Source organism: Lactuca serriola, chromosome 4, assembly GCF_051521515.1.
Source record: "Lactuca serriola cultivar US96UC23 chromosome 4, Lser_US96UC23_V15, whole genome shotgun sequence".
NCBI lineage: Eukaryota > Viridiplantae > Streptophyta > Magnoliopsida > Asterales > Asteraceae > Lactuca > Lactuca serriola.
This window is the reverse complement of record NC_136411.1, coordinates 39,855,090-39,882,500: the sequence shown is the minus strand read 5'-3', so window position 1 is coordinate 39,882,500 and position 27,411 is coordinate 39,855,090. Positions and strand designations below refer to the sequence as shown.

The 27,411-nt window shown below is 36.0% G+C and overlaps 2 protein-coding genes across 2 annotated transcripts; one reads left to right on the top strand and one right to left on the bottom strand.

Annotated features, from left to right (window-relative positions):
* The first annotated feature begins 22,131 nt into the window (after positions 1-22,131).
* LOC145101366 (cytochrome P450 89A2-like) lies at positions 22,132-23,982 on the top strand. Its single transcript, XM_079038550.1, has one exon. It carries the CDS (start codon positions 22,302-22,304, stop codon positions 23,850-23,852), a length of 1,551 nt encoding a protein of 516 aa, XP_078894676.1. The 5' UTR covers positions 22,132-22,301; the 3' UTR covers positions 23,853-23,982.
* Positions 23,983-26,719: 2,737 nt separating this feature from the next.
* Positions 26,720-27,370, bottom strand: LOC145098260 (uncharacterized). Its single transcript, XM_079035910.1, has one exon. It carries the CDS (start codon positions 27,368-27,370, stop codon positions 26,720-26,722), a length of 651 nt encoding a protein of 216 aa, XP_078892036.1.
* Positions 27,371-27,411: the final 41 nt, after the last annotated feature.

Below are 27,411 nucleotides of genomic sequence, written 5' to 3'. Positions count from 1 at the left end.
TCCCACTTTATTACATTTTTGACAGCTTCTATACAATTAAAACATGACAGCAACTTTTTGTACTAGGTTTGACAATTCCAACCATTTAGAAATGACAAAACTGCACAAATGGTCCCTGTGGCTTACACAAAATTGTCACTTTGGTCCAAAATTTTTTTGGCTAGCACCACAAGTCCAAAGTTTTCATTTTCTTGCATATTTGGTCCAATGGGTTATAACTTCCGTCTATTTCCCTCTGTTAAGTTATGTTTGAGTCATCAGGGGTATTTTGGTCATTCCCTATTTATGCCCCTTATTTTATATTAATAAAGGAGAGTTTGTATGTATGCATCGCCATACGGATAATATCGAGCCTAATTCACATTTATAGTCCTTAAAAACCGTGAGTCGATACAATTTCCCTCCTCATTGACTGAGGATCAAGAACCCTAAACTGATTACCAAGGTTGATAGCTTCGATCAGGCGAGTTTCGTAGTGAATGCATATACCAATGTGGCACTTAAGGTTGTCAAGCACGTCATTCGACCCAAGGGTGGTTTATGGTACGTAATTTTGTTTTTGATCATTTTCTTGATTTGCTTACAAGAAATCATACCTTCTGAAGTTCGTTTTTTGCTCTTGTTTTGCAGATGGACACCCTACATTGTTTACCATCAAGCTACATCTTGGAGGTGAGTTCACAGAGTTTCCAAATGTCAACTACATTGAGGGTACTGTGACGTACGTAGATATGGTGGATATAGAAGAGTTTTCTATTCATGAGATGGATGCGATTATGAAAGGGTTAGGATACTCAGTTCCTCCAGTTATCTACTATCATTTTCCAGTGCCAAAGGGAAACACGCATTTTGGGCTACGGGCACTAGGAAATGATGATGATGTCCTCAATCTTGCCCAGTATGTGAAGGAGCATAAACTGATAAGGGTTTACATCGAAGATGGTATTACTAACTTGATTACTTACTTTATGGCTCCTAAACCTATAAGAAAAGTTATTATTGAGCAATTAGAGGAGACTGATGAACATCAACCCCCCCCCCAACTAATAACCAACCCAGTGGCATGCCACAAACATGCATACCACCTGTGATAGCAAATGAAGCTGCTTTAGCCTTGTCGATATCCCCTGAATATACGAAAAAAAAGGGAATTTACCAAGGACAAACCATTGTCATCATGTATTAAGAAATTGGTGATGGATGATGTTGGTGTTGATAGGATTGGTGGGAATAAGGATGATGCAGCTAATGAATTTGACCACGGATTTAATGAATTTGATGAGGCATGTAATGATATTAACCAGGATTTTAATGAATTTCATGAGGCATGTAATGATATTGACCAAGGATTTAATGAATTTGATGAGCCAGCTAATGACTTTCATATTAGGTTGTACCAACAGATTTTACAGTAATGAACAAAATGTAGATGATGAGGTTCATGAAGGTGAGGAAAATGCAATTAATAAGGAAGTCATTGAAGAAGAGAATCATGACATAAATGAATTGAATGATGAGAATGTAGAGATGAGAGATTTTACAGTTGATGATGGAAGTGAAGATAACATAGAGACTGATGAAGAGAATCATGAAAGAAGTGATGAGAGTGAGGACAGTGATGATAGTGATTTCTGGGTGGATGAAGGCAACATAATCCCTGATGTAGAAGTAGATATGAGGGATTTTTACATGATTATAGATCTTGAAGTAGAATTTCTTGAAAAAAAATTATCAAAGCATAGAGAGAATGAGAGTGATGAGGTCAATAAAGAGTTGGATGTTATAGATAATGATCAATGGGATTCATTGGATGAGGGTTCTGATATAGATAGGAAAAGAAGAGATGTAATAAAGGAATTGGGGAAGGAGACTAGGTGCTCTCAAGGTGAAATACAAAAGGTAACTTTTAGGATAGGACAAAAATATAAAAATAAGGAGTTAAAGGAAAAGATACAATTGCATGCACTTGAAACAAGAAGGAATATATTCTTTGTGAAAAATGACAAAATGAGGTTAAGGGAAATCTGTAAAGGAACTGTAGCCTTTAATGATGGTCATGTGGGTGAACCTACCCCTTGTCCTTGGGTGATACAAGGTTCTAGGTCAGATTTAAATAGTAATTGGTTCATAAAAACTTACAACCACGAACATAGATGCCTCCAGACAAGAAAAGTTAGATCTGCAACAGCAAAGTTTATCTCTAAGCAGATAATGGACCAAATTGAATCCAACCCAAAAATCCCATCAGAGCTCTTCAAGAACAACTTCAAAAGGATTATCAAGTTGGATTCTCTATTCACAAGGTATTCAGGGCTAAATCTACTGCAAAAAAACTTGTCTAGGGTGATTACAAAAAGCAATATGATGTTCTTAGAGATTACATCCTGGAGTTGCAGTCTACTAACCCAGAAACCACTGTGAAGTTAGAGTTTGATTCAGAACCCAACCTAAGTGCTACCTCAAGAAGGTTTAAAAGGATTTATGTGTGTTTGGGTGGAATGAAGAAGGGGTTTAGAGCTTGCCTGAGGGATTTTCTAGGTTTTGATGGGGCATTTATGAAGGGCCCTTTCCCAGGACAAATTTTAGCTGCAGTTGGGGTAGACTCTAACAATGGAATATACCCCCTAGCTTATGCCATTGTTGAGACTGAGAACACTGACAGTTGGAAGTGGTTTCTAGAGTGTATTGCAGATGATCTGGACCTATATGCAAACTCAAACTTCACATTTATAAATGACAGACAAAAGGTTTGTCATTTGTTGTTTACATTTGATATATTTGGACGTACTATATTAACTATGTTTTAATTCCTTTATAGGGATTGCAGGCTGCCATTTCTAAGTTGTTCCCATGTGCTGAGCATAGGTTTGTCTCAGGCATATACATGACAATATGAGAAAAACATGGAGAACTAATGAGTACAAAGAACACTTGTGGAATTGTGCTACAGCTACAACAGTACTAGAGTTCAATCATAGGATGAAGCAATTCAGCTCATATGATATATAAGCTTATAATTGGTTGAAGCAGATTCCCCCACAACACTGGGCAAGAAGCCACTTCACAGGTATATACTTCAGCTTCCAAATTTACCCTTTTGTGTTAGTATATGTTTGATCCTGACATTATTGTGGTGTTTTCAGGTAGAGCAGTTTTAGATATGCTTCTGAATAATCTTTGTGAAGTTTTTAATAGCAAATTGATTGAGGGAAGGGACAAGCCACTGATAACCTGCTTGGAGTACATTAGGGAGTGTATGATGAAAAGAATATGCAATGTCATAAAGGTGCAAAAGAATTGTGTTAGTCCACTAACCCCATCTGCAACAAATATCATGGAGAAGAATGTGAATTGGGCATCTCAGTACACAGCTAGGTGGAATGGGTCAGATAAATACCAAGTGCAAGGGCCATGGCAGGATCAACATGTTGTTGACATGGTTGAAAGAGTATGCAGTTGTAGGAAGTGGGAATTAACAGGACTCCCTTGTAAGCATGTCATTGTAGTCCTAAATGACAAAGTAGATAATGGTGAGGAAGTTGGAGAGTTGCACACTTATGCCCACAGGGTGCACTGGCTAGAAACATGGAAAGCAGCTTATGTGTACAAGGTAGAGCCTATTAAAGGTTGAGCAATGTGGCCTATAAGTGAATTCCTAATTAAAATTACCCCTCCTCTACACAAAAATCAGCCTGGAAGGCCCAAGAAAAAGAGGAGGCAATTTGTTGAGGAGAAAAACCAAAAGAAGGGAGACAATGTTGCTAGTGGTAGTGGGATTCAAAGCCATATTGCTAGTGGGAGTGGAAAGCTTACAAGAAAGTTTATCCAAGTAACTTGCAGCAAGTGTAAAATTAAAGGGCACAATGCTAGAACTTGCAAAGGCCAAGGGGGTAAGTGACTGGATTTCAAGGGATTTTGATGTATGTAGGGGTATAAGTGTCTTTTGGGATAATGTTATGTTTATGTGTATTGTATGTTTAGTACTTTATGTGTTTTGGGGTTTAAGCATTTTGGATTTTTTTTTTTGGTACTTGATAGTGTACCCCTGTGATGTATGGGAACAATTTACATTGGATTTGATGTAATCGCTTATGTTATGTTTAATGTCTTGATGTTATTCTCATGTATAATTTTTTGTTGTAGAACTTGACCAATATGCCCTTTTAAACAAAACATACAATTGTCATTCATAATGTGTAAACCACAAACTAAATAAATTGACCAATATGCCCTTTTAAACAAAACATACATTTGTCATTGATAATGTGTAAACCACAAACAAAATAAATTGACCAATATGTCCTTTTAAACAAAACATACAATTGCCATTCATAATGTGTAAACCACAAACTAAATGATGTCTTGATAAATATGCCCTTTTAAACAAAACATACATTTGTCATTGATAATGTGCAAACCATAAACAAAATAAATTGATCAATATGCCCTTTTAAACAAAACCACAAACAAAATAAATTGGTCAAAATGTACATACCAAATATAATCACCATTGACAAATTCTTGCAAAACATGTCTTACATTGCTTACATTTTAACCACAAAGTATTGCCCAAAAGATTACATTACTTAAACAAGATACTACCAAAAACATTAAAACACTACCCAAACCATTACACTTCAATATACTGCTTAGAAACCACCCAAACCATTACAGTTCAATCTACTTCTTATAAACCAGAACAAACACGAACAACACCTAACTGCATAACAGGTAACACTTGAGTCTTGTGTTTTGTGACTTCAATTTGTTGATTGACCTCAGTAGCCCAGGTATAATAGCTTTTGAACGTTCACAAATTGGACCATCAAACCACCCAATAAATCGACATTTGGATCCCTTCAAAATTTAAGAAACAAAAGAAGATCGTAACATGTAATGGGAGATTTATGCTGAAATCCAAAAAAAAAAAACATTTGCGTACCTCAGTAGGGCATCCCCAGAAGCGTCTACCTGGATTTTTATCAGTCCATGCTATGCGAACTATGGCCATTTTACCACAAAAACAAAGCAACAATTTTGATTTTGATTTCTTGAAGAAATCGAAGACGATCGTAGAGTTGAAGAAGACCAAGCTGAGAACGACAACAAAGAGGGATTGAGATTTGTTCTTATAGGGCTCCTTTATTAATATAAAATAAGGGGCATAAATAGGGAATGACCAAAATACCCCTGATTTGACTAGTCAAACATAAATTAACAGAGGGAAATAGACGGAAGTTAACCCATTGGACCAAATATGCAAGAAAATGAAAACTTTGGACTTGTGGTGCTAGCCAAAACTTTTTTGGACCAAAGTGGCAATTTTGTGTAAACCACCGGGACCATTTGTGCAGTTTTGTCTTTAGAAATCAATAAAAATTGATTTCTTCAAAAGAATTTCACCCCTTTCTCATTTAGTTTGAATCTTTATGAAGCTTTTGAAATCCATTTAAGATTCAAAATCGGAGATAACCCTTTGCACACCCATTGCTTTGGAGAAATACACTTATTTGAAGAAAATGATATTAGCTTCTTAGTTGGAAAACAAAAGTTACAAAATATGTCATTAAACTAACCACAAACATTTTTCTCTTTTCTCCAACTTCTAACACCTCCATCTGAACAAAAGTGAGAATTGAATCTTCTTTCAACATGCTTGGCTTGTACTTTTTGAACTTTTTCACAAGCATGAGGGACTTGTACATTTGGTATCCAAACCTTTTTCACCTTATTCTTCCTTTCTTCTTCCTCTTTCTTTTTAGATTTTGAGACTTCAAATATGATTTTCGGATCTGAACATGTTCATCACATTTCGTGATCTGAACATTAGGAGTATTTTGAACACAATCATTTGTAGTTTGGTAAATCTGAACTTATTGAATAATAGGATTTTTGTAAGGCGCCATTCCTTCAAAATCATCATTAGAACATGAAAAATCTTATGTTTGAGTTCCAATAGAACAAAACACCTTTACTTTCACGATTTCAGAAGATGTGCTTTGCGATTCACTATTTGAAACACCAAATTCAGAATGTAAGGCTTCTGAAAAACTTGAAACACTTGACTCCCCCTCAACAAGAACATCTGGAGTCACCTTTTCTTCAGAAACTTGATGAACTTCATGAACTTTATCAAGAACACCAAGAACGTCTTTTTGAATAGCATCTTCTTTTCTTTTTCTTTCTTTCTTCTATTGTTCTTCTTTCTCCTGTTCTAAATGATTTTTGATAATACGAAATTGTTCCAACGAAGGCTCATTATCATCCAAAAATTTCATAATTCGTTCTTCTATATTATGAAAATATGCATTTTTATCAATCTTTCCATCTACATAGAGATTATACAAATCAATACCACTTTGCAAATGTTTTATCATACCATATATAAGATACCAATGATGTGTATTTGAAAGACTATATTTTGGATCTATAACTTTCATGCCTAGTTCTTTAATCGAAGTTAACAACTTTGAAACTGATGAATCCATCATATCTTCAACAAGAAATAGAAAATTCAAAGAGAGAGAAAATAGATATGATAAGATTTCTAGAGAGAGAAAATGAATTTGAGATGATTTCTAGTGAGAGAAAATGAATCAAAGCAAAAATATGAGTATAGAACTCGAATTTCTTCTTCTATTTCACTTTCAAAATTTGAATCAAGAACAAATCAGATGATAGAATGTGTAGAAAATAACATATATGAATTGAGTTGTGCAAAAATAAGAGATATTTCACTTTTCTCTTCAGAAAACTTACAAAACTTGAAGAATAGATTGAGATACATGAATAAATTTCACCATATTTGATCGATTGTTGCAATAATCATTGAGATCTACAAGAACCCGCTCTGATACCACTTTTTAGGATGAAAATCGAGATGACGAATGCGGAATCTAAAGAACAATCATGAATCAATCACAATAAACTTGCAAGTAATTTGTCAAAGGTTTTGTATATTATTGATTTCGAATTGAACGTACAAAGAAATCTTTACCGGAAAAATCTTACATCACAAGCTAAGCTAATGACTATATATAAGGAAAATAAATCATTTACCAAAAATACAAAACCATAAATAGTCTTCCATAATTAACCATAAATGCCAAATTAGTTTGAATATCTCAAATACTCAACAAGTTCTATGAGTTTACAACTTAATTTACCAATTTATGTAAATCACTAACATATGTGGTACTCCCATGCCATCACACTACATACACACTAACAACCAATGAGTAAGGTGTGTTTACCTTAACCATTACATTTCCCAAACCGTATGAAATGAATTTATGGTGTCCTATATTATAGTATTGATTTTTAATCTTGTGCTTGGTCAACTATTCAATTTACACACTTAAGTAATAATCTCATTTTAAGTCCCTAATTTCCATAACCCATGACAATAATAACATTCTAATATTTATAATCTTAATTAAATGCTAAGACTTTAAAGGCAAGAAAATTATACCTCAGACAAGAAAGTTGCCATGCCGCCACGATATAGTACTTCTTCTTTCTCAATCTATCATTTGCACCAAGGGTCACTAATGGCTTCCATTTTACCTCACCGAAGTTGGGATTCATGAAAATATGAACTGGATAAAGGGTTAAAGAAACATTCACTCACATGTCTATCTCTAGGAGCTAGCTGGAGCTATCCAATCATGTCATTGGTGACCATCAACAAACCAAGCACTCCATTGTAACCTACATCGCTGGAAAGTAAGGTATTATCACCGAAGAACTAGTACAAATAGAACATATGCAAAATCGCCCCCATATATACATTGATTCATATTAGTCTCCGTTTTCTCCATGGTTTCTCATAGTTCCAGATCTAAACCTTAGATATAGCACTTTATCTTCCCATTCATGAGATCTCTCTTTCCTCTTGATCCTCCTATATGTTGCGCAACCTTACAACCCTGATGTTTCAATACATAGGTATATATAGAGGTATATATGGGTGAAATCATTAATATTTTGTTCATACGACAAGGTGTAGGTTTAAATTCAATGTTATACTTATCATCCTTCAAGTTTTGTCAATTGATCACAATATACCCTCTCACTTGCATATGAATTAAACTAAACCCTCAAATATATGTATTTTATTTTAACTAATTAATTAATTAACTATTATATGACCTTTTTAACTAATAAAATTCTAAATAATCTCTATTTCTAATAATTTAATTATCCTAATATTTATACTTCTCTTTTTTTTAAATAACTAAACAGAAAACATGATGTTACATGTAACGACTATAGATATTTATCACTTGTTTCGATTGATCAGTCAAGGTTGTAGTTAGCAACCATAGGTGGGGATGTTAATCCTATATAGATCTATGCATATGTATCTCTCTCTGAGGATTAACGGTTATAGTACTATAGGTATGCTAAGTGTTTAAACTTAGATATTGAATAGCGTCTCACTATAAAGCCCTTAACTAATGTATGCAAATCCCCCGATTTATTTTGTACGTGGATAAGTACTCGGGACGTAAGGATCAAGATTGACAAGCACTAACTTATACGACGATAAGTCACTAGGTGAAAAGATTTATGTTGCAATAAGTTTACACAAGCCAAGTATGATTGATAAGTAGATACGTAAAAGTGTAATGAGTACATGTATAAACTCCATGTTATAATAATTATAACTTGTATAAAAATGTATTTAAACACATACACACACAAACACACACATACGCGCACGCACACACACACACACAGATATATATATATATATATATATATATATATATATATATATATATATATATATATATATATATATATATGAAAGATAAAACGGGAAAATTAATCTAGAATGTCGATTATGTCCCTGTTTTAAAAAAAATTATAGAAAAATAACCAGGAGTTGGAATTAGGTTCCATAAACTCTCAAGGTTTAGAACTTGAGTCTACTTCGTCCCTAATTTTTGCATTGACCTGATATGAAACCTAATTAAGGTGTAAATGACTGTTTTTACATACTAGTCCGATAAGGACTTCAATGATATGCACTTTTGCAAAAATCATAATAAATTGTATAAAATTCTTCTGAATATGTGTGAGTAGTACTTGAAAATGTATCAATCTTGCTAGATGAATACAAAACATTTTTGCAAACCATAGGGTTTAAAATGGGAAAAACAGGTCTTGAATGGACCATAATTTTTCACATAAAATCATAGCATTTTGTAGTATGTTTTCAAGAGTGTTTTTGCATAAACGAAATATTTGAGCACATGTATTACCCTTCCCCCTGGAAATATGTAAAAACTATAAAACAGTTCCATTAGCACTCATCTTAATGTGTGATTGTTCAGTTTTGACTCGAGAATGTGATTTGATCCTCAGGAAGCACCGCGAGATGACACGAGCTAACAACAATCTTTCAACCCGATTTTGGACTTGAAATACTTCACATAAAACAATAAAATTGAGACTAGTACTTGGGAAAAACACCAAAAAAGAAATAGAAACACAAGGTTGCACAATGTGGTGGTGGCCGAAGGTGGTGATGGCAATGGTGGGGCTGTTTTCTAGCAACCTTGCTACCTCGCTTTGTCTCCTATTTTGGCAGCAAACGGCGAGGGAAGAGGGGAGGATGGAAAGGCAGGTGGTAGGGGGATTTTTTTACCTTTGTTTGTTTGTTCTCTTTTATAGCTAAAATTTCAAGTGGTAGATATCTTGGAAAATGGAAGGGCATTAATGACCATTGAATTCTAAAGATTTGATGGAACGAGTCTTTATCAACTTTCTGAAAAAGTTGCACTCATGTCACTGTTTAAAAATTTTTCTTGTTTGACTAACTCTATTGTTTGTATTCTTATATTGTTTATTATTTTGTACCATTCTTTTTTAAAAGGAATATGATGATGGAAACTTTAAGCCTAGTATGCAACTGTTGACACATCATCGTCCCTAGAAGCATGTTGTTGTATGTGACTAAATCTCTTTAAGTTTATCATCAGTGATACCATCTGTTGAGAACATTGAGTCACCCACTCATGCTGACTGTCTAGCATTGTTTACACTTTCAAAGTGAGATTGTTTGGTCCTAATCAGAAAAATTATTGTAAGGCTTGGGTGTTTATTTTCTTTGTTAATCATCTTGCACCTGACCCCGTCCCTGGAAGCATGCTTGTCATATGCATCAAGTCTCATGTTCTACTGAAACATTGAGCAAAACCCAATGGCTTACCCTGATTGCATAGTCATGAGCGTAAGAGATACTTGTCTGATCCTTAAATGACAAACGGTTATTAATGTCCTTGACCTCCTACACTGACGTATGACATGATACCATTATGAATTAATGGGGAATCTTTGATTCTAGATTGCAACTTACTCTATGATGTGGAAGTTTGAATCACTTCTTATTGATGAGTTAAACTGTTAATAATTCATGTTGATTTCACCTGAGTGTGAATAAAACAATCCATTCTCTCCACACTTCTAATATATAACTTGATGATTCACTGTGTAAAACCACACTAATAAAAGTTCGAAAGTCTGTGTCGGTGGTTATACTATGTACCGTAGGTTATCATATGTACCAATCCATTCTTGCCCTTATATTATTCTTTAAAGTTTTATCATTCAGCATAATGTACCATATGCGGATGAGATCTTGACAAATTTGTGTCGATGGGTATATTATTATCCATGATTTATTACATGCACCTATCCACTCTTGCCATTTTTATTCTAATAAAAGTGATTTATGATTCAGCATATGAAACCACATGCTGATGAGACCTCGCAATACCATGTCGATGAATGATAGTTTAAAACCACACTTTCTTGAGACATCATAATCCAATGCTAGACCACAAATCTGTATCATTGATACTCTCCTCCAATTTTGTTCTCCTACTGATGACACAAACGGGGAGAATAATCTTACCTAAGTTAAAGAAACTACTGAATGTTCAACCAAGCACAATCTAAGGGGGAGTTAAGCTGATTTAAATATTCTCAGCTCATATTCAACCTCACCTCATCATTTCTTCTTCCGTCCACTGTACTTTATAATCGAGTCAGATATGTTGTTTCAACTGCTTGAAAATCAAAAAAATGGGAAGTCGCTCTTATTCTTAGGAGGAGCATACGTTATAGCTGAGGAGTTAAAAATCATTCTTATTGTTAAAGGGACCATAAGCTAAATAATTCATTAAGGATTAGTTTTAACATCATCAGATAGGGGGGTGATTATAAGGTCACACCTTATGATCTGATAAGTCAAATACTCTACACTATCTATCAGCATCATCGTTTACAACATTGACAACACCAACGAATCAAGTTTAGCAGCGTCATCGTATAACATAGTTATTCTATGTAATATTTTGTATATTAGGTAATCATATAGATAAGTATAGAATAGATCACATATCTGGTATCTTTGTGATAAGATCGATTCTTAGTATAGATTAGATGTAATCCTTTTAATTAAGGGATATACTTGAATAAATTATTGTATATACAACATTAGGGTAAACCCCTAATGTTTTGGAACATGGCTTGGTAACGTAATCGTCTTTGTGATAACTTGTCTTCATGGTGAAAACAAAACTCGTTCTTGGTGAAAGAACAATTTGGAGAACTCTCTATGTCATTTAATTTACATTCTTTATTTTATTAGATTAAGTTTTACATTTGTAATTATACTTGAAGTGTATCAGATCGATACGAACCTTCAATTAACAAATCATTCTCTTCCTCCAAAAAGTCATTCTATTTAAATACTAGTTTTGAGACACATCCAAAATGGACTTTGCTTCTACTTAAAGAATATAGCAATTTAGTTATTAGCTTAAACAACTTAATAGGAATGACCCCCAAGTGGTTAGAGACCTTAATTAGGGCTCAAAACCACAAAAATAAGGTATTTACACAACGAAAGTTTTCCCAGCATAACACCCTAAAAAAAGCAACTTTTTCAGCCTAGTACGCCCAACATACTCCTAGTGTACGCCCAAGATTCTAACATGCTCTCCAGCTTAACTTCAAACTGATGGGTTTTAGTATACTACAACATATTATAGAGCACATACAACCCTAAGTACCTTGGATCTATGTTTTCACAAATTATACATGCGAATGGTTTCATAGGCATTAAACCTATAACTAGTATGCATTTTCATATAAATCATATAAGATACTAGTTAGGGTAACATACCTTTTATGTAGCTTGAAGTCTTGATGTATTTGGCCTTAAGAGCTTAGCCCCAATAGTGTGGAAGCCTCAAATGAAGTCACAACACATCATGGACTAAGGATGAAACTTGAGAGAGAATCTTCATGCACCAAAAACACCTCCAAGGACTCCAATAACTTCTAGTGGAGTTTTTAGGCAATGGAATACATATTTATATGTGGGATTTCAAGAGCCATGGGTATAACCCAAATCCATACCCATGAGTTTTATGATCCATGGTTCATGTGACCCAACTCTTTATGTATCCATACATAAACTTGGTCTAACATGGATCATAAGCCCAACACATATAAATATATCCAATTACCATAATTAGTACCCATAGATTTAATTAGTCTCTTTTGATCACTAAATTAATTCCAAATTAATTCTTGATCAATACTAATTAAAGCATATGATTTCATATTAATATATTAGAATATATTAATAACTCATATATAACCTTCTCTCAAGAGTCCATCCTAAGAAATTGTCCGGATGATATGCAACCTAAATGGACCATGCAACTCTCAGGTGGAGTACATATCAATAATAGTTATGGGCTTAGACATCTAATCCAACACTCTCCTACTTGGATAAATCTAAAACTATTATTGCAAGTATGACTCCAAAACCCGACTAGCAATCGTAGATCTTAAAAGCCGCTGCCGAACTCTGACCTAGTCATTGACGTGTCCATTAGATAAGGGATCATATATTCCTACATTCTAGATATCATATGGACTGAGACATGGATTATAATCATTCTCTCTGTCCATTTGTTGTTTCCCAATTTCTGTTTTATGACGACTGACTAACTGAACAAATCAAATCAGTCCTGGCCCGGCCGAGCAATTACGTTTGTCATCACTAAATCATCGAGGGGCCCACAAATATCGCTTTTATCCCTCCAAGGGTAAAAGGAATGGATAAACTTAGACTCATATGCTTGTACTAACCACTTGTTGAATCGTACACAAAGGCACGTTTTATAACATCAAGTTACTCATGCATTTTCGTACAATCAATGTATAACCAACTCATCGTCAATAAATCATATCTCTAGGTTTGAAGAATATAAGATATTATTGTCTCATGATCACTCGTGATAAAATTCATGAAGTGGTTCTAATGAGGGTGGGTTTAATCCAATACTTGAATCTCATTCCAAGAGCACTCATGAATGTTGCAACAACTTTTGTTATGTCTAAACACTTTAGACATCTACAAGCCCAATTCATGACAGTCTTGATTCATACCTACTTCCAAAGTATGATTCGCTGTGGAGAGTTTGAATAACCTAGGTATTCAGGAAGTCAAAACATGCAAAGTGAAGCATAGGAAAAATACTAATCCTATATGTCCCCAAGAACCTTTGAGAGTAAATAAAACACCTTTTATTTAAACACCATATTGATTACTCATTATTCATTGTATAATGTTTCGAATAATCAACTTTATACTTGAATCAAAACAATAGTCATGCCATGCTCCACGCATGCACACTATGTCTATTCAAACAATAGTCATGCCATACTCCAAGTATACACACTATCTTTATCCAAACAATAGTCATGTCATACTCTAAGTATGTACACTATGTTTGTCTATGATCCTTACTTTGTGAAATAGACCAATTGAACATGATTCCAATGATGCTGATTTCACAATACCAAATCCTTATCGTAAATGTAAGAATTTCAAAATCCTACCATTTACCAAAATCTATTAGAGTCTAAACTTATATGCATTGATCCTCTTGTAATGACTATGCACAAAATCACAAAGACTTGTCAACAGACATTAAAGAGTGTTCCAATGGAGATCAATTCCATGGAAACGAAGTCTCAAATTCAAAGTACATTCCTTTGAACATCCTTATTGCATTAAGTTTTCTAATCTTACATAGATTTAATGGATAACTTCCACCTATAAAACATTTCCATATTCCCATTCTGACTATCACTTTTGAATAAAAGTTTCCTCTTTTCAAAATATGTCAATATGGTCCTTTCCAAAAATTTACACCATACTTCCAACTGTCCATAATCAACCAATCTTTGGTAAACCTCAGATTGTCCTCGACAATTGGTTAATCATTTTAGTCATATCCAATTCTAGACCTTTTCCCCTCTTAATGCCCTAGACATTTGGAGAATTTAGAAAGGATAAATATTATAGCACATGTAATCGATCCTGTACCCGAAGCATTTGGGACACGATTCATGATGTCTCACATAAATACATGATCCTAGACTATTCTTTTGCTACAATATTTTTTATTTTCCACGTTTTCACAATTCGACTATGAAGAGGGATGCCATAAGAGGGATGTCGTAATCGTGATCGAATTTTGAGAACACAATATATATAGAATTTCCTTATGTTGAACCATTCCAACATAAAATTCATATATATATATATATATATATATATATATATATATATATATATATATATATATATATATATATATCCTTGACTAAATATGATTAAAATCTCAATCTATACTTTTAGAATTGAAATGAAGTATAATTTCCTCTTCCTTAATTATAGTAAAACAATTTTTCCCAATTGAAACTTTTGTTTTCTATAATTAACAGTTAACATAATAATCATGCTCCAACTAACATGATAATTATTAGCATAACGATTATGCTCCCACTAGCTTTGACATGTATCCTGAAATCAGTTGGACTTCTAGAAATCAATACTTTATTGACTTTCTTACCAAAGTTCAGATTTCTAATACGAGATGCTTTAATAAGAGTTTATCAAAATCATACACCTTTCCTTAGATAGCTCATATGTGTGTCTAAAAAATTTTTAGAACTATGAAAAGGGATGTCGTAATCATAGTCTCAATTGTTTAGACCTTTGTCATTTCTCACAAATCCATGTTAGTGTGGCGGTTAACCACATACGCTCCACTAATGACTTTGACAATGCAAATATCACAATTGCTATCTACTTAAATCTATTTAGCGAAAGTGTTTCCTCACCATCATTTTCATGAATCAGAGAGAAACCTTATGACACTTAGATTTTATGGTGTATGTGTTCTTATCCATATGAATTTTTCATAACTATAATCACAAGACAAGGCTAGTGACAAATCCAAGCTCATATGGACTGAACTTGCTCAACCTTAACTTCTTGCCACCTGGCAGCACAAGGGCCTACCATTGCTTTCAAGTAGTTATGCAAACAACTAAGAACTCATAAAACACACATGCATAGTCAACTTTAACTAGAATGGGCACATAAAAAAGAATATGTCAACACGATAGGCTATAAACCTCAAGTCGTGTGCTAGTGATAAACAACAGGTTTGATTCTTGATTAGTTCTTGAAACTTTTCAAGATCTTTAAGACTCCCACTGACCTCTTGGCATATAAGATTCTCTTGTCAAGAACCATTAGTTGACAAAGCAAATATTCAAGAGTTAGTGTAGATTCTTATCAAGGTGGGAGACTGTTGGATTAATGTCTAAGTCCATAACTATAATTGGTAAGACTTGACCCGACCCGGCATGGTCTATTTGGGTTGCATGGCATCATGCACTTGGATAGACTAAAATGAGAGAAATAACACTTAAGGTTTATTAATATATTATAAGTTCTAATATATTAATAAGATTATTTAACTAGTATTGATCAATAATTGATTTAGAATTAATTATGTGATCAAAAGAAGACTAATTAAATATATGGGTTGATTGTGTAAATCATCCATAATTATATAGTGGACTAATGTTCCATGGATTATCAAGTTGGGCTCAAACCCATTGGATGCTCCTTGGTGTATTTGAACCCATGGATCCAAGGAAATGGAAAGCCATGACAATTAGGGTTTACCCTAATTGTAACAACTATATAAGCATCTTATTGATGTGAGAAATCGGCCACTAGATATGCATGGAAGGCAAGCCGATTCTTGAAGTATTCTAATTTCTCTCTAAGTTATTCCAAGTGCTTATGGTGTTGTGTGAACCATTTGAGGTGTCACACTTGGGGCACTAGGCACTCAAGCTTTATGAAGACAAGCACCAACAAAAGGTATGTTATTCTAACTTGTGTTATTCAAAGTTTTGTATGCTAGAATAGAACAATACCTTGGAAAGTTGATATTTGCATGTATAATAGAGAAAACATAGATCCAAGGTATTTAGGGTTGCATGTACACTTAGGAGTGTTAGATTGCTCAAAACCCAACATAAACAAGAGTCCATATTTAATTAGCTCCATTTTGATTACTAAATTAATTCCAAATTAATTATTGATCAATTCTAATTAAATAATTATGATATTATATTAACATATTATAACTAATAATATATTAATATATCATAAACATCTTATTCTCAAAAGTATATCCATACAAGTTGTTAGGTGAAGTGCAACCCAAATGGACCATGCCGGGTCGGGTCAACTTGACACCAAATATAGTTACGGACTTAGACACCTTATCCAACACCTACTACCCACTAAACGATAAGTTCACGGTACTAAGTTGATCTTGCCTTCATCCCATCAATGGCCTGAAGACTCACAACCAACACTACAAGGGCCTAAAGATACCCAACCATCAATCTACCAGCTTGCAGGAACCTAATCAATATCCCTCTTGATGCTAACCGAACATAAATATGGGTCAATCTAGATACAAACCCTACCAGCACGACATGTAAAAACTTGATTCCGTGCAGATCCAAATCCAAACCTAAAAAACTAAACAACGCTGCCCCAACATCCGAAATTCCGATAACCAAAGATATTTTCCAAACTTTAGCCTGCTATGAACAACTCCACAATCAAACATTAAGGGTACCCATACCCAGGAATCAAAATATATCATGTACAAACTTTGACGATAGGATTACATATCCATTGAACTCCAACTGATATAGCTCGAAACATTCGAAGAATCTCTGCTATTAATGATGAACAACAAGACCAAAAATTGAGAATGCATTGACCACTAATCCATTGATCCAATACATTATTGGACAAGCCCATGAAGGACTAAACATACCAAACTATGAAACTAATTGACTTATCAACAACTACCCAACCTAGACTATATCAATATATACAACAAGCTGACAAATCCCTCAACAATCGATACTCAACCTGAGAGACCCAACTGCCTCTTCACCTATTCCTCGACGTTCCCTAAAAGGAACCCATGGCTAAACGATCTCCTTGTCCAACAACTTCTTACCGCGAAGACGAATCTTTCATTCCTGAACACATACATCTGATTGCAACTTGCTCTACACTCCCTTCTTGAACAAATCCAGAACCAAATTTTTGCATACCCGAACCACAAATCCCTATGACCCATTCTTTTGCAACCATAACTCAAACACATAGCTGATCCTCAAAGTAAAATATCCAGTACTCCCCCAATTAGGTTTCGAACCACCACCAATTAACATTGCAAACAAACCAAAACTCAATTTGGCTCACCCAAATCCATAGTATCCCAAACCTTTAGGATATATAACACAAAACAAGATGATCTTTTAGATAAGTACCAAGCAAACTCCAAGAGATTCTGAATCTCAGATGTAGACCTCGGAAACTCCCCAATCATGGTTGTCTCTAACATTATGAATTCAATGCAAATGGACTAGTAAAACACCAACTTCCTATCTAGAAACACATGGACTACCAAAGTTCTCTCATGAAAATTGCGAGAATCATTCATAAATACAAAAGGCATTATTCCCATAGTCGGGATACATTAGAGACAATAAAAGTTATCGCTTTGTATTCACTTCCATGATCGCCAGAAACCATCAGCTAGCACCTGACCTACCTATATCCCAAGAAAGCAGGCCTAGGATCTCATCTCAAAGCAACCATACCACAAGGTTCCTCTTGTGAATTCCCCACACCATCATACTGCTGCCGAAAGCTACAACCATATAGCCTTATGTTGGGTCTACATCCTAAATCTACAAATCACGTGTCTGCTCTTTCTCTCATATGAACACGGAAGGTTTGAAGAAAATAGCCTCTGTCGTAGATAGGACATTCCAATCCATCTGCCAATCGCTTAGCCTCCGGATGCAATCGACGATCTGATCATAACAATTGCTTCATTCTTTAGTTTCGCGCCTCGACTAGCACTACCTTGAGCAAGGCCCTCAAGACCTCAAAATCAACTAACTCACCTAGCTCTGCACCATTCAACCCGAAATGACATGGCCACTAAAGCCCAACAATTACCAAACTCATCTCCTTCCTGAACAACCATAACAAAAAGGTCGATAGATACATAAACACTGTCATGAATCATGGTATCAAACCATGCTATCAACCCTCAACCAACTCCTTACAATCCTTGTGACTTCCCTCGATTCTAGTATGGATTATGTGCTTCCAATAGTACGGGCCCAATATTACCTTCCACACCTATCCATACTTTCCTCAAAAATTATCCCGAGTCTTCTAAGTCACATACTCATAATAATACTCCTAATACCCGCTAAATAGCATAGAAACTGCACTAAAGCACATCATAGGCTCTCTTAGGATCCCCACCTCACCCTGCCATCAACTGTTGAAAACTTCTATTATCAGTTAACCACTTCATGAATACAATCACATGCAACAAAACTTAAATAATCTTCCAAATAAAAGACTGAACTTACAGTGGTTAGACTCAAATGAGAGTTGCGCAATAGGGCCGAATCAATCATTCTAAAATTATTTAACCTTTTCAGCATGTAACTTAAAATATTCATTTAATAGCTAACTCACATCAATATGAGTCCCACAAATCACAAAGCAATCAGGATTCGAGCAGTGAAACTGACTGGCACTAAGACACCATAAAATCAGAAAGATCCTAACATGCAAATTCCGAACCACTAGGCCCAAGCATTAAGGGTACACATACATCCTGTATCTACTCTCTTAAGAGTGGCTAGTCAGTCCTTACATTGCACCTTCTATAAACTGCACTCACTCATGAAACTTCCACCAACCTTACAGTCGCTCGTGCATGCTAATCATACATAACGTTTGATTCCCCAGACAGTCGAATACTTATCCTACCATAAGCTCACAACTAGACAAGAAAAAGGAAATAAGGTTAAACCAAACATTCTTAGGCTATAGAATCTTAGTTATGTACAACTATGATGCACATACTAAGCAACTACAATAATGATGTCAATTTCATCTAACATACAAGAAGTTCTCCTAGGCATTCAAGCATCATATGTCAGTCAATTCTATCATGCAATTCGTGAAGATCCCTAGCCTACGACTAGCATGCAACTATATCATAAACATCATAACAAATAATAGTGTGGGCATCTTGGGGTATACGTTCCTGCTCCAACTAATCGTATACATCTCATCCTTCTCTGGTTAATTTTGAAAACAATTTTTTTGAAAACCATTTTGAAAACTTTTACAGATCCTTAGTTTAAGTTTGGATTCACATGAGTGCTCTTCCAATTCTCTCAAACCAAGGCTCTGATACCAACTTGTAACATCCTAAAAATCAAGGTAAAGGTTTCATTTTTCTAAACCAACCAAAAACCCTAAATGTTTGCAAAACATATTTTCCAAAATGTAAAAATCACAAAGGAGAGTATCCCAAAATCAAATCACATAAAAATTGAAGGATATGTACGATCAAGCCTTCGCCTTGCCCTAATCATCTGAAGTACCTGCAACATAAAACTATAACTGTAAGCCAAAGCTTAGTGAGTTCCCCTAAAGTACCGCACACAACCCATACAGATAACAACATGCATATGAGCCTTTAGCCTGACTAGACCGCCTCGCATGTCTTCAGCCTATCTGGACCGCTCTCCGGGCCTTTAGCCTGACTCGACTACCTTTCAGGCCTTCGGCTTATTCGGACCACCCCGGGTATCTTGGGCTTCAGTATAAAGCAAGACCGCCTCAACAGAACAAACCATAATATGTCGACATATACAATAACAATCAATAATCAACAAGTATAGTTAATCATACATATCTACCAATCTAACACATACTCAACAAAAACATGTAATTTTATAGATCTACCAGTCCATCATATAACCAACATAACATCAATCCAATATACCAGGATACATAATCCAGTGGGCTAACATTGGTGCCTTCGACCCACAAGTACAGTGATGAAAACTCACCTCACAGTTTGAATAGATAGATGAACAGATCACAGCTCCAACTGCTGACTCTACAGGTCACTTATACAACAAACAATAATCTAGTCTCAAACTATTGCTTAAAATACCCAAAATGCCCCTAAGTTAAACTTGGTCAAACCCCAGGTCAAAATTCAAAGTCAGCAATTCAAAAAGTCAAGGGAAGGTCAAGCTGGTTGAGTACGCCCTCCGTACTCAGTTACTGAGTTAGGCATAGTCGCATCTCATCCAAAACCACAAAACTCTAACCCTGTACGTGCAACGTACCTATTGGTACTCCTAACGTACTCCATTTGAATCCAAAACCTCATATTAATAACTTATTCCTTAGAAACCTCTCGTCTAAACCCAGATCTAGACCCATAACATAATTCTAAGTGTTAATGTTTCCACCTTTATAACTTGTCATGGCTAGACAATGCCCAAAAGATAAAACCCTAACTTAATAATCCATTAAGACATCATAACTCTTGAATGGAAGGGATATAAGGACCAAGATCTCATTTTTATGGTTCTTAATAGCTCCATAATGCATAAAGTTTCCAACTTTATCCATTAGGATGGTCCAAACAACCAAGATCTAGTCTTTAAGTCTCAAAGGGACCAAAAATGTATCTTTCTCAACTTAATCTATTAAGCTCAAGTCTCTAACCTTCAAATCTGAATCAATATGATGTTTAGATGGATAAAGTTTCCAACTTTATCCATAACAAGGTCACAAACTTTCAAGATCTAAACTTTATGAACTAAAGTGACCAAAAGGTGACAATTACAAAGCTTAACAAGATCTATGAAACTAATGAGCAAGTTTGAAGCTTTTTACTCACAGTGGTATACAAATGATGTAATTTTGCTGGATCTATGCTTGAATCCTTCATCCATACCCTTTGACACCACCTTGTTCTTCAAGATTCCAACTTCTAAATGAGAAATAAGCTCAAAAATGATGTCAAAGCTTAAAATAAGTGAGAGGAGGCTAGGGGTTCGAGTTAGAGGCTCAAGAGGGTGAAGGCTCATGATTGGAATGACCCCCAAGGGGCTAGAGACCTTAAATAGGGCTCAAAACAATGGAAATAGGGTTTTTACACAGGTTAGGTATTGCCCAACGTACCTAAAGTTACACCCAACAAAACACCCTAAAAAACACGACTTCTTCAGCGTAGTACGCCCAACGTACTACCAAACTCTCCAACTTAACTTCAAACAACCATAACTTCTTCGTTCCAACTCCGTTTTCGGCGTTCTTTATATGTACGGAAATGTATTGAAGAACCCCACAATCCTATCTAATTACTTTTAACTTAACACATACCGAACTAAAATCCTTATTCCAAGAAAGTAGTCTGAAACATCACTTTTTCCGTTTATCCTTTGACTCCAAAACACAAACCAATGGCTATGATTGCATAATCAATATTATTAACATCCAATAAGGTCTAAAGCCTATTCCCTTAAAGCCCAAAGTCTTTACTTCATCTATTTATTGTCCATAATCCCGAAATAAAAATAACTTATCGAAACAAAATATTACATTTAATTATACAAATCATGTCATGGCCACACTTTCTAACCCACAAACCCACAACGTGTAACACTATTGCCCCTCTAGTTGTTGTGTTTGGGTTGAAAAAGGTCTCAAAAATGCCCCTTTTGAATCCCATAAAGAAAGTTATAGCATGATTTGTCACTATAAACGTTATGTAGATGATGTGTTTTGGTTATTTTTGTAATGAAAGCATGTGCTACTTTTTTAACAACCATGGCTAATTTGGTAAATCTTGCGAGTAACAATACCCAATAATCAGGGAACGGATGAGACTGACATTTCACATTGCTTGGACGAAAATTAATGATATGACGTAAATATCCCGCATCCTGCCACCGTTCACGATCATTCTTCCACCATGGAGACGTGGTTCATCATCGTCGTTTCACTCTGCGTTGCCGCCCTTATCAGGTCCCTTCTCTTCCGCCGGAGCGACGCCGACGGCAAGAAGCTACTACCACCAGGGCCCTCGCTCATCTCCTCCAACTTCATACTGCTCACCAATTCCCTCTCGGAATTAGAACCCATTCTCAGAAAATTCAAGTCCAAGTATGGGCCACTCATCACTCTTTCCATCGGTTCTCGTCCTTCTATCTTCGTCGGAAGCCACTCCCTCGCGCACCAAGTCCTCATCCAGAAGGGTGCCGTCTTCTCCGACCGTCCTAGAACACTCGCCGTACGTAACATCTCCTCGGCCGCCTACGGCCCTACTTGGAGGGTCCTCCGTCGGAATCTTGCCTCCGAAGTCCTACACCCCTCCCGTGTGAAGTCCTACTCCTGGGCTCGCAAGTGGGTCCTTCAGATACTTCTTGGTCGCCTCCGGGAGCAGAAGGAGGCTGCCGGAATCAAGGTGATTGATCATTTTACATACGCCATGTTCTGTCTGTTGGTACTTATGTGCTTTGGAGAAAAACTTGACGAGCATCGTATCAATGAAATCGCAACCGTACAGCGCCGGTTGCTGTTGTTAGTCGGCTCTGGGCGTTTTAACGTACTGGGTATTTTTCCAAGATTAGGGAAGATATTGTTTAGAAACAGATGGAAACAGCTCTTGCAAATACGCGAAGATCAAGAACAAGTGCTGATTCCACATATCAAATCTCGAATCGAAAGTGCTAATTCCGAACCACAATCAGTTGGAGACGAACGAATTGTGGCGTATGTCGACACACTGGTAAATATACAGCTTCCAGAGGAAGAAGCCAACAATGAAAATGGCGGAAAGCTGACTCAGAAGGAGATGGTGAGTATGTGTGGCGAGTTTCTTAACGCCGGCACAGACACCACCTCCACTGCTCTACAATGGATCATGGCCAATCTCGTGAAGCATCCTGAAATTCAGAGCAAGCTATATAATGAAATAATTTCAGTCGTCGGACCACCACCTCCACCGCCGCCACCAGAGGTAGAACCAGAATCTGTTATAAACGAAGAGGACTTAAAGAAGATGCCATACCTGAAAGCGGTGGTTCTGGAAGCGTTGAGGAGACACCCACCAGGGCATTTCGTGTTGCCCCATAGGGTCACAAAGGAGATGGAGGTGCAAGGGTTTACGATTCCACAGGGTGCCACCATTAATTTCATGGTGGCTGAGATGGGTTTGGATCCAACGGTCTGGGATGATCCCATGGAGTTCAAACCAGAGAGGTTCATCAATGGCGATTTCGATATAACTGGAAGCAAAGGGATAAAGATGATGCCATTTGGTGCAGGAAGAAGGATATGTCCAGGCTCTGATTTGGCTCTGCTTCATTTGGAATATTTTGTTGCCAATTTGATTTGGTATTTCCATTGGACTCCTCCTGATGGTTCTCATGTTGATCTCTCTGAGAAGGTGGAGTTCACCATTGTCATGAAAAACCCTCTGCAAGCACGAGTCTCTTCAAGGACAGAAAACGCAACATCTTGAGTTTGATTATTCAATACATGCATAAATCGTAGTATGTTCAAATTGCACACAGATAAGAACCACTTCAATCTGCATGTATGAATTTGTCCCTATTCAATCCTTTTAATATTGGAAAAGTCATCTGCATTTATGACTATGCTTCTACAGTAGATATTTCTTAAAATAGTCATAAATACAAGATTCTGTGCAATTACCTTTGATTTCTGTGATTTTATGATTGTATCTTTTGCCCATTATGTTTAATATTGATTAGTTTTCGTTAAAAAGAGTATTATTCAAGTATCAGGTAAAATCAATGGAAGGCTCACGTTCTAGTGAACAATACCAAACTAGATATTAGATATAGCATGTGTTATCACTATGTTGGCCAATACACTCACTCTTGGCTATGAAGATTGGAATGGTGTTAATCGGTTATTAAGATATGTTACGATTAATGTTTTTTTTTCTTAAGATTTTATTATTATTATTATTATACTATATATTAAAAATCTTCGTTCTTAGCTACAGTATACTTCATGTGATTTTGGCATATTTAGTCCACATCTTTACATATATGTCAAAAGTGGTTGCCTTCTTTTATTGCGTTGTGTTTGTCTCACCCTCTCAAATGCTTCTCGATTTTCTCCACCATCTTCCATCTTCCTTCTGTAACAATATCTCTTTCTTTCTCTTGCTTTCTGGATGGTTCCGTCCACTGCCCTAGACGGCGTCGTACTACACGGATGCGCCCTCCACCGCCCACCGTCTGTAATACCAAAGTTTTCCCGTTTCTTTGTGTCTTCCATCTTCAATCGCACGTCAACAGTGATGATTATAGGAGGAATCGGTACAGTCGGAGTTCTACCGACATCGCCCTCTCTAACCTCTCCTTGACCTTCGCTCTATGTTCTTTTTTATTGGGCTTCGCTCAGCAACATTATCCAAGTGTCCAGCTCATTTGAAATCCCGATTGTGGAAGGTATGTGTTCTCTTTTTTCTTTCCCAGTCCCTGTTTTTTCTCTTTGATCATCGCTCCTGCTCTTAATCAAATAATCAATTACCTCTTCCACTGTGTTCTCTTGATTTCAATTTTGGGATTAATTGATTTTATTTCTATTTGGGTTCGATTGTTAAAATCAATATTCATATTTACCTTAGTTAAGTTCTTTTCGTTGCTTTTTGTTGATTTGGGTTTGGTTTGCCTAACTGGTTTTGTTGTTGGATTATTTAGGGCTACTGATGCAAATATTGTAACTCCTGCATGGAAGGAGTTTGTTGGTTTGTCTGCCATAAGGACCTTGAGGCGTTCCTATTTCTTCATCATCTAAGATTTTGATTAACCTTTCTATGATTTGTTTCTTGGTCATCTGAATAGGTATAAATAACGTTCCAGTGAACCTCCGTCATCCATTGCACCCATCGGAAAGGAAGTAAGTAGCTTCACCTGGGACAATCACAAAAAAATGTCAACTTTTAGTTTATTTTTACTGGTGATATTTTTGCTTAACATTTATCTTGGACCTTTTTCTTTAGAGTAAATTACGCGAATGGTCCCTGTGGTTTAGTTTAAATTACACGCTTGGTCCCTAAATTATTTTTCTAACTCGGACTGTCCTCAACTTTTAATTATGTAACCCGCCTAGTCCCTATTCTCACATTCCGTCAGTTGTTTCCGTTAGACACCCCACGTGCCTTGCACGTTGGGGGTATAAAAGTCTTTTCACATTTCCAACGATCTTCAAATACTAATTTTTCATCAGGATCGAACCTAATTTAGAGTTTCTTTCAATCCTCCATCGTTTGAAGCGGTTACACCTAAGGATGTTCAAATCAAGGATGGTTCAATGCGATTGTGGGCGTGCTGCTGTAATTCGGACTTCAACTACTAACAATAATCCAGGAAGACCCTTTTACGCATGTCCAATTAAGGTATGTTGTAGTTGAGAATTTTGTAATCGTAACCCTAGATGGGGATATCACTGTATGCGATTATAGGTATTGTAACCGTGGCTTTTGAAATTGACAGGAACCACGTAAAGGATTTATTGCTTGGGTAGATGATGATGAAAAGGATCATGGTGACAGATTGACAATCTCCTGGCTTGTGAGGTTGAACAAGAAGCTGAAAAATGAAAATCTTTTCTTGAAAATATGTTTATTTATTAGTTGGGTATTGTTCTTGGTGATACTTGTTTACAAGTTGTAAGGTGGGGATGAGTTGTTATTGTAATGGTAAAGTCTTCTGTAATGGTTAGGTTGTAGCAATGTATGTGATGGTATCATTATCTGTAATGGTTAGGTTGTAGCAGTGAATGTGAAGGTATCCTTTTCTGTAATGGTTAAGTTGTGTATGTATTGTAATGCAGATGGTTAAGATTTTTAAGATCAATGAAAATGGTGTTTATGTATTGGTTAGGTTGTCTATGTATTGTAATGCAAATGTACTGTAATGGTTGTAGCAGTGTTGTATTGATTATGTTTTAAAGTGATGTATAAGCAGCATATTGACCATTAATTAGTACCAAACTATAACAGGGCAATGAGGGTGACATCATAAGAAGAATATAACAATCTAATTTAGTACCAAACTATTATGGAAAATATAAATGTAAAAATCAATATAAACCAAATTATTATCTACCCAATGGTGTATCATAAGAAGAAAACATTCCATTAATTAGTACCAAACTATTACAGGGCAATGAGGGTGACAAACTAGTTCATCCAAAAGTGCCAACATATTGGCTAAAACAAGTATCAAAATACTGCCCCTATTACAAACTATTCATAAATAATGTACCAAAATATTAGCCCTATTACAAGCAGTAACATAACACAATCCATTCATATTTAAAGTAACAAAAGACTAGCCCTATTACAAACCATCAAGTGGTTGCCTTCCCTTTCCCTTTTCCTTTGACTTGTGATTGTCCACCACCCCCACCAAAAATTGGTCTTTGCCCTTTGCAGGTTCTTGCATTGTGACCAACATTGTTACACGTCGTACATGTTACTGATCTATGGGCCCTCGATGCTGTGTTTCCTCTAACAAAGTCCTCCTTTTCCACAATTGATATTGTTCTCTTCTTCTTTGGTCTTCCTATGGGAACACGATGTTTTGGAGGCAACAGAGTTGTTGGTATAGCTGACTTCTCCCACATGGACCTTCCATTGATTGGACTAACCTTAAAAGAATACATCTCTTTCCAGGTTGATAACCAGTAACATGGATGCACAAATGATTCTGGGATTCCCACATCTTTGTCATTCCTCCCCATGTCCCAAATAGCAGCCACACCATGTTTGCACGGAATTCCTGTTAATTCCCACCTTTTGCACGTGCAACTTTGTTGACCTACATCCACAATACACTGATCTTGCCATGGTCCAGCAACTTGATATTTTCCAGCACCACAAAATGTTGCAACATACTGTTCTGCCTTACTCTTTATCTTATCCAATATTGTTGTAGCTGTAGGAGTCAAAGGACCTACAACTTTCTGAATTTCCTTGTCAACTTTGACTATCTTCTTCATAATGTACTCTCTGATGAACTCAATGCAGTTAATAATTGGTG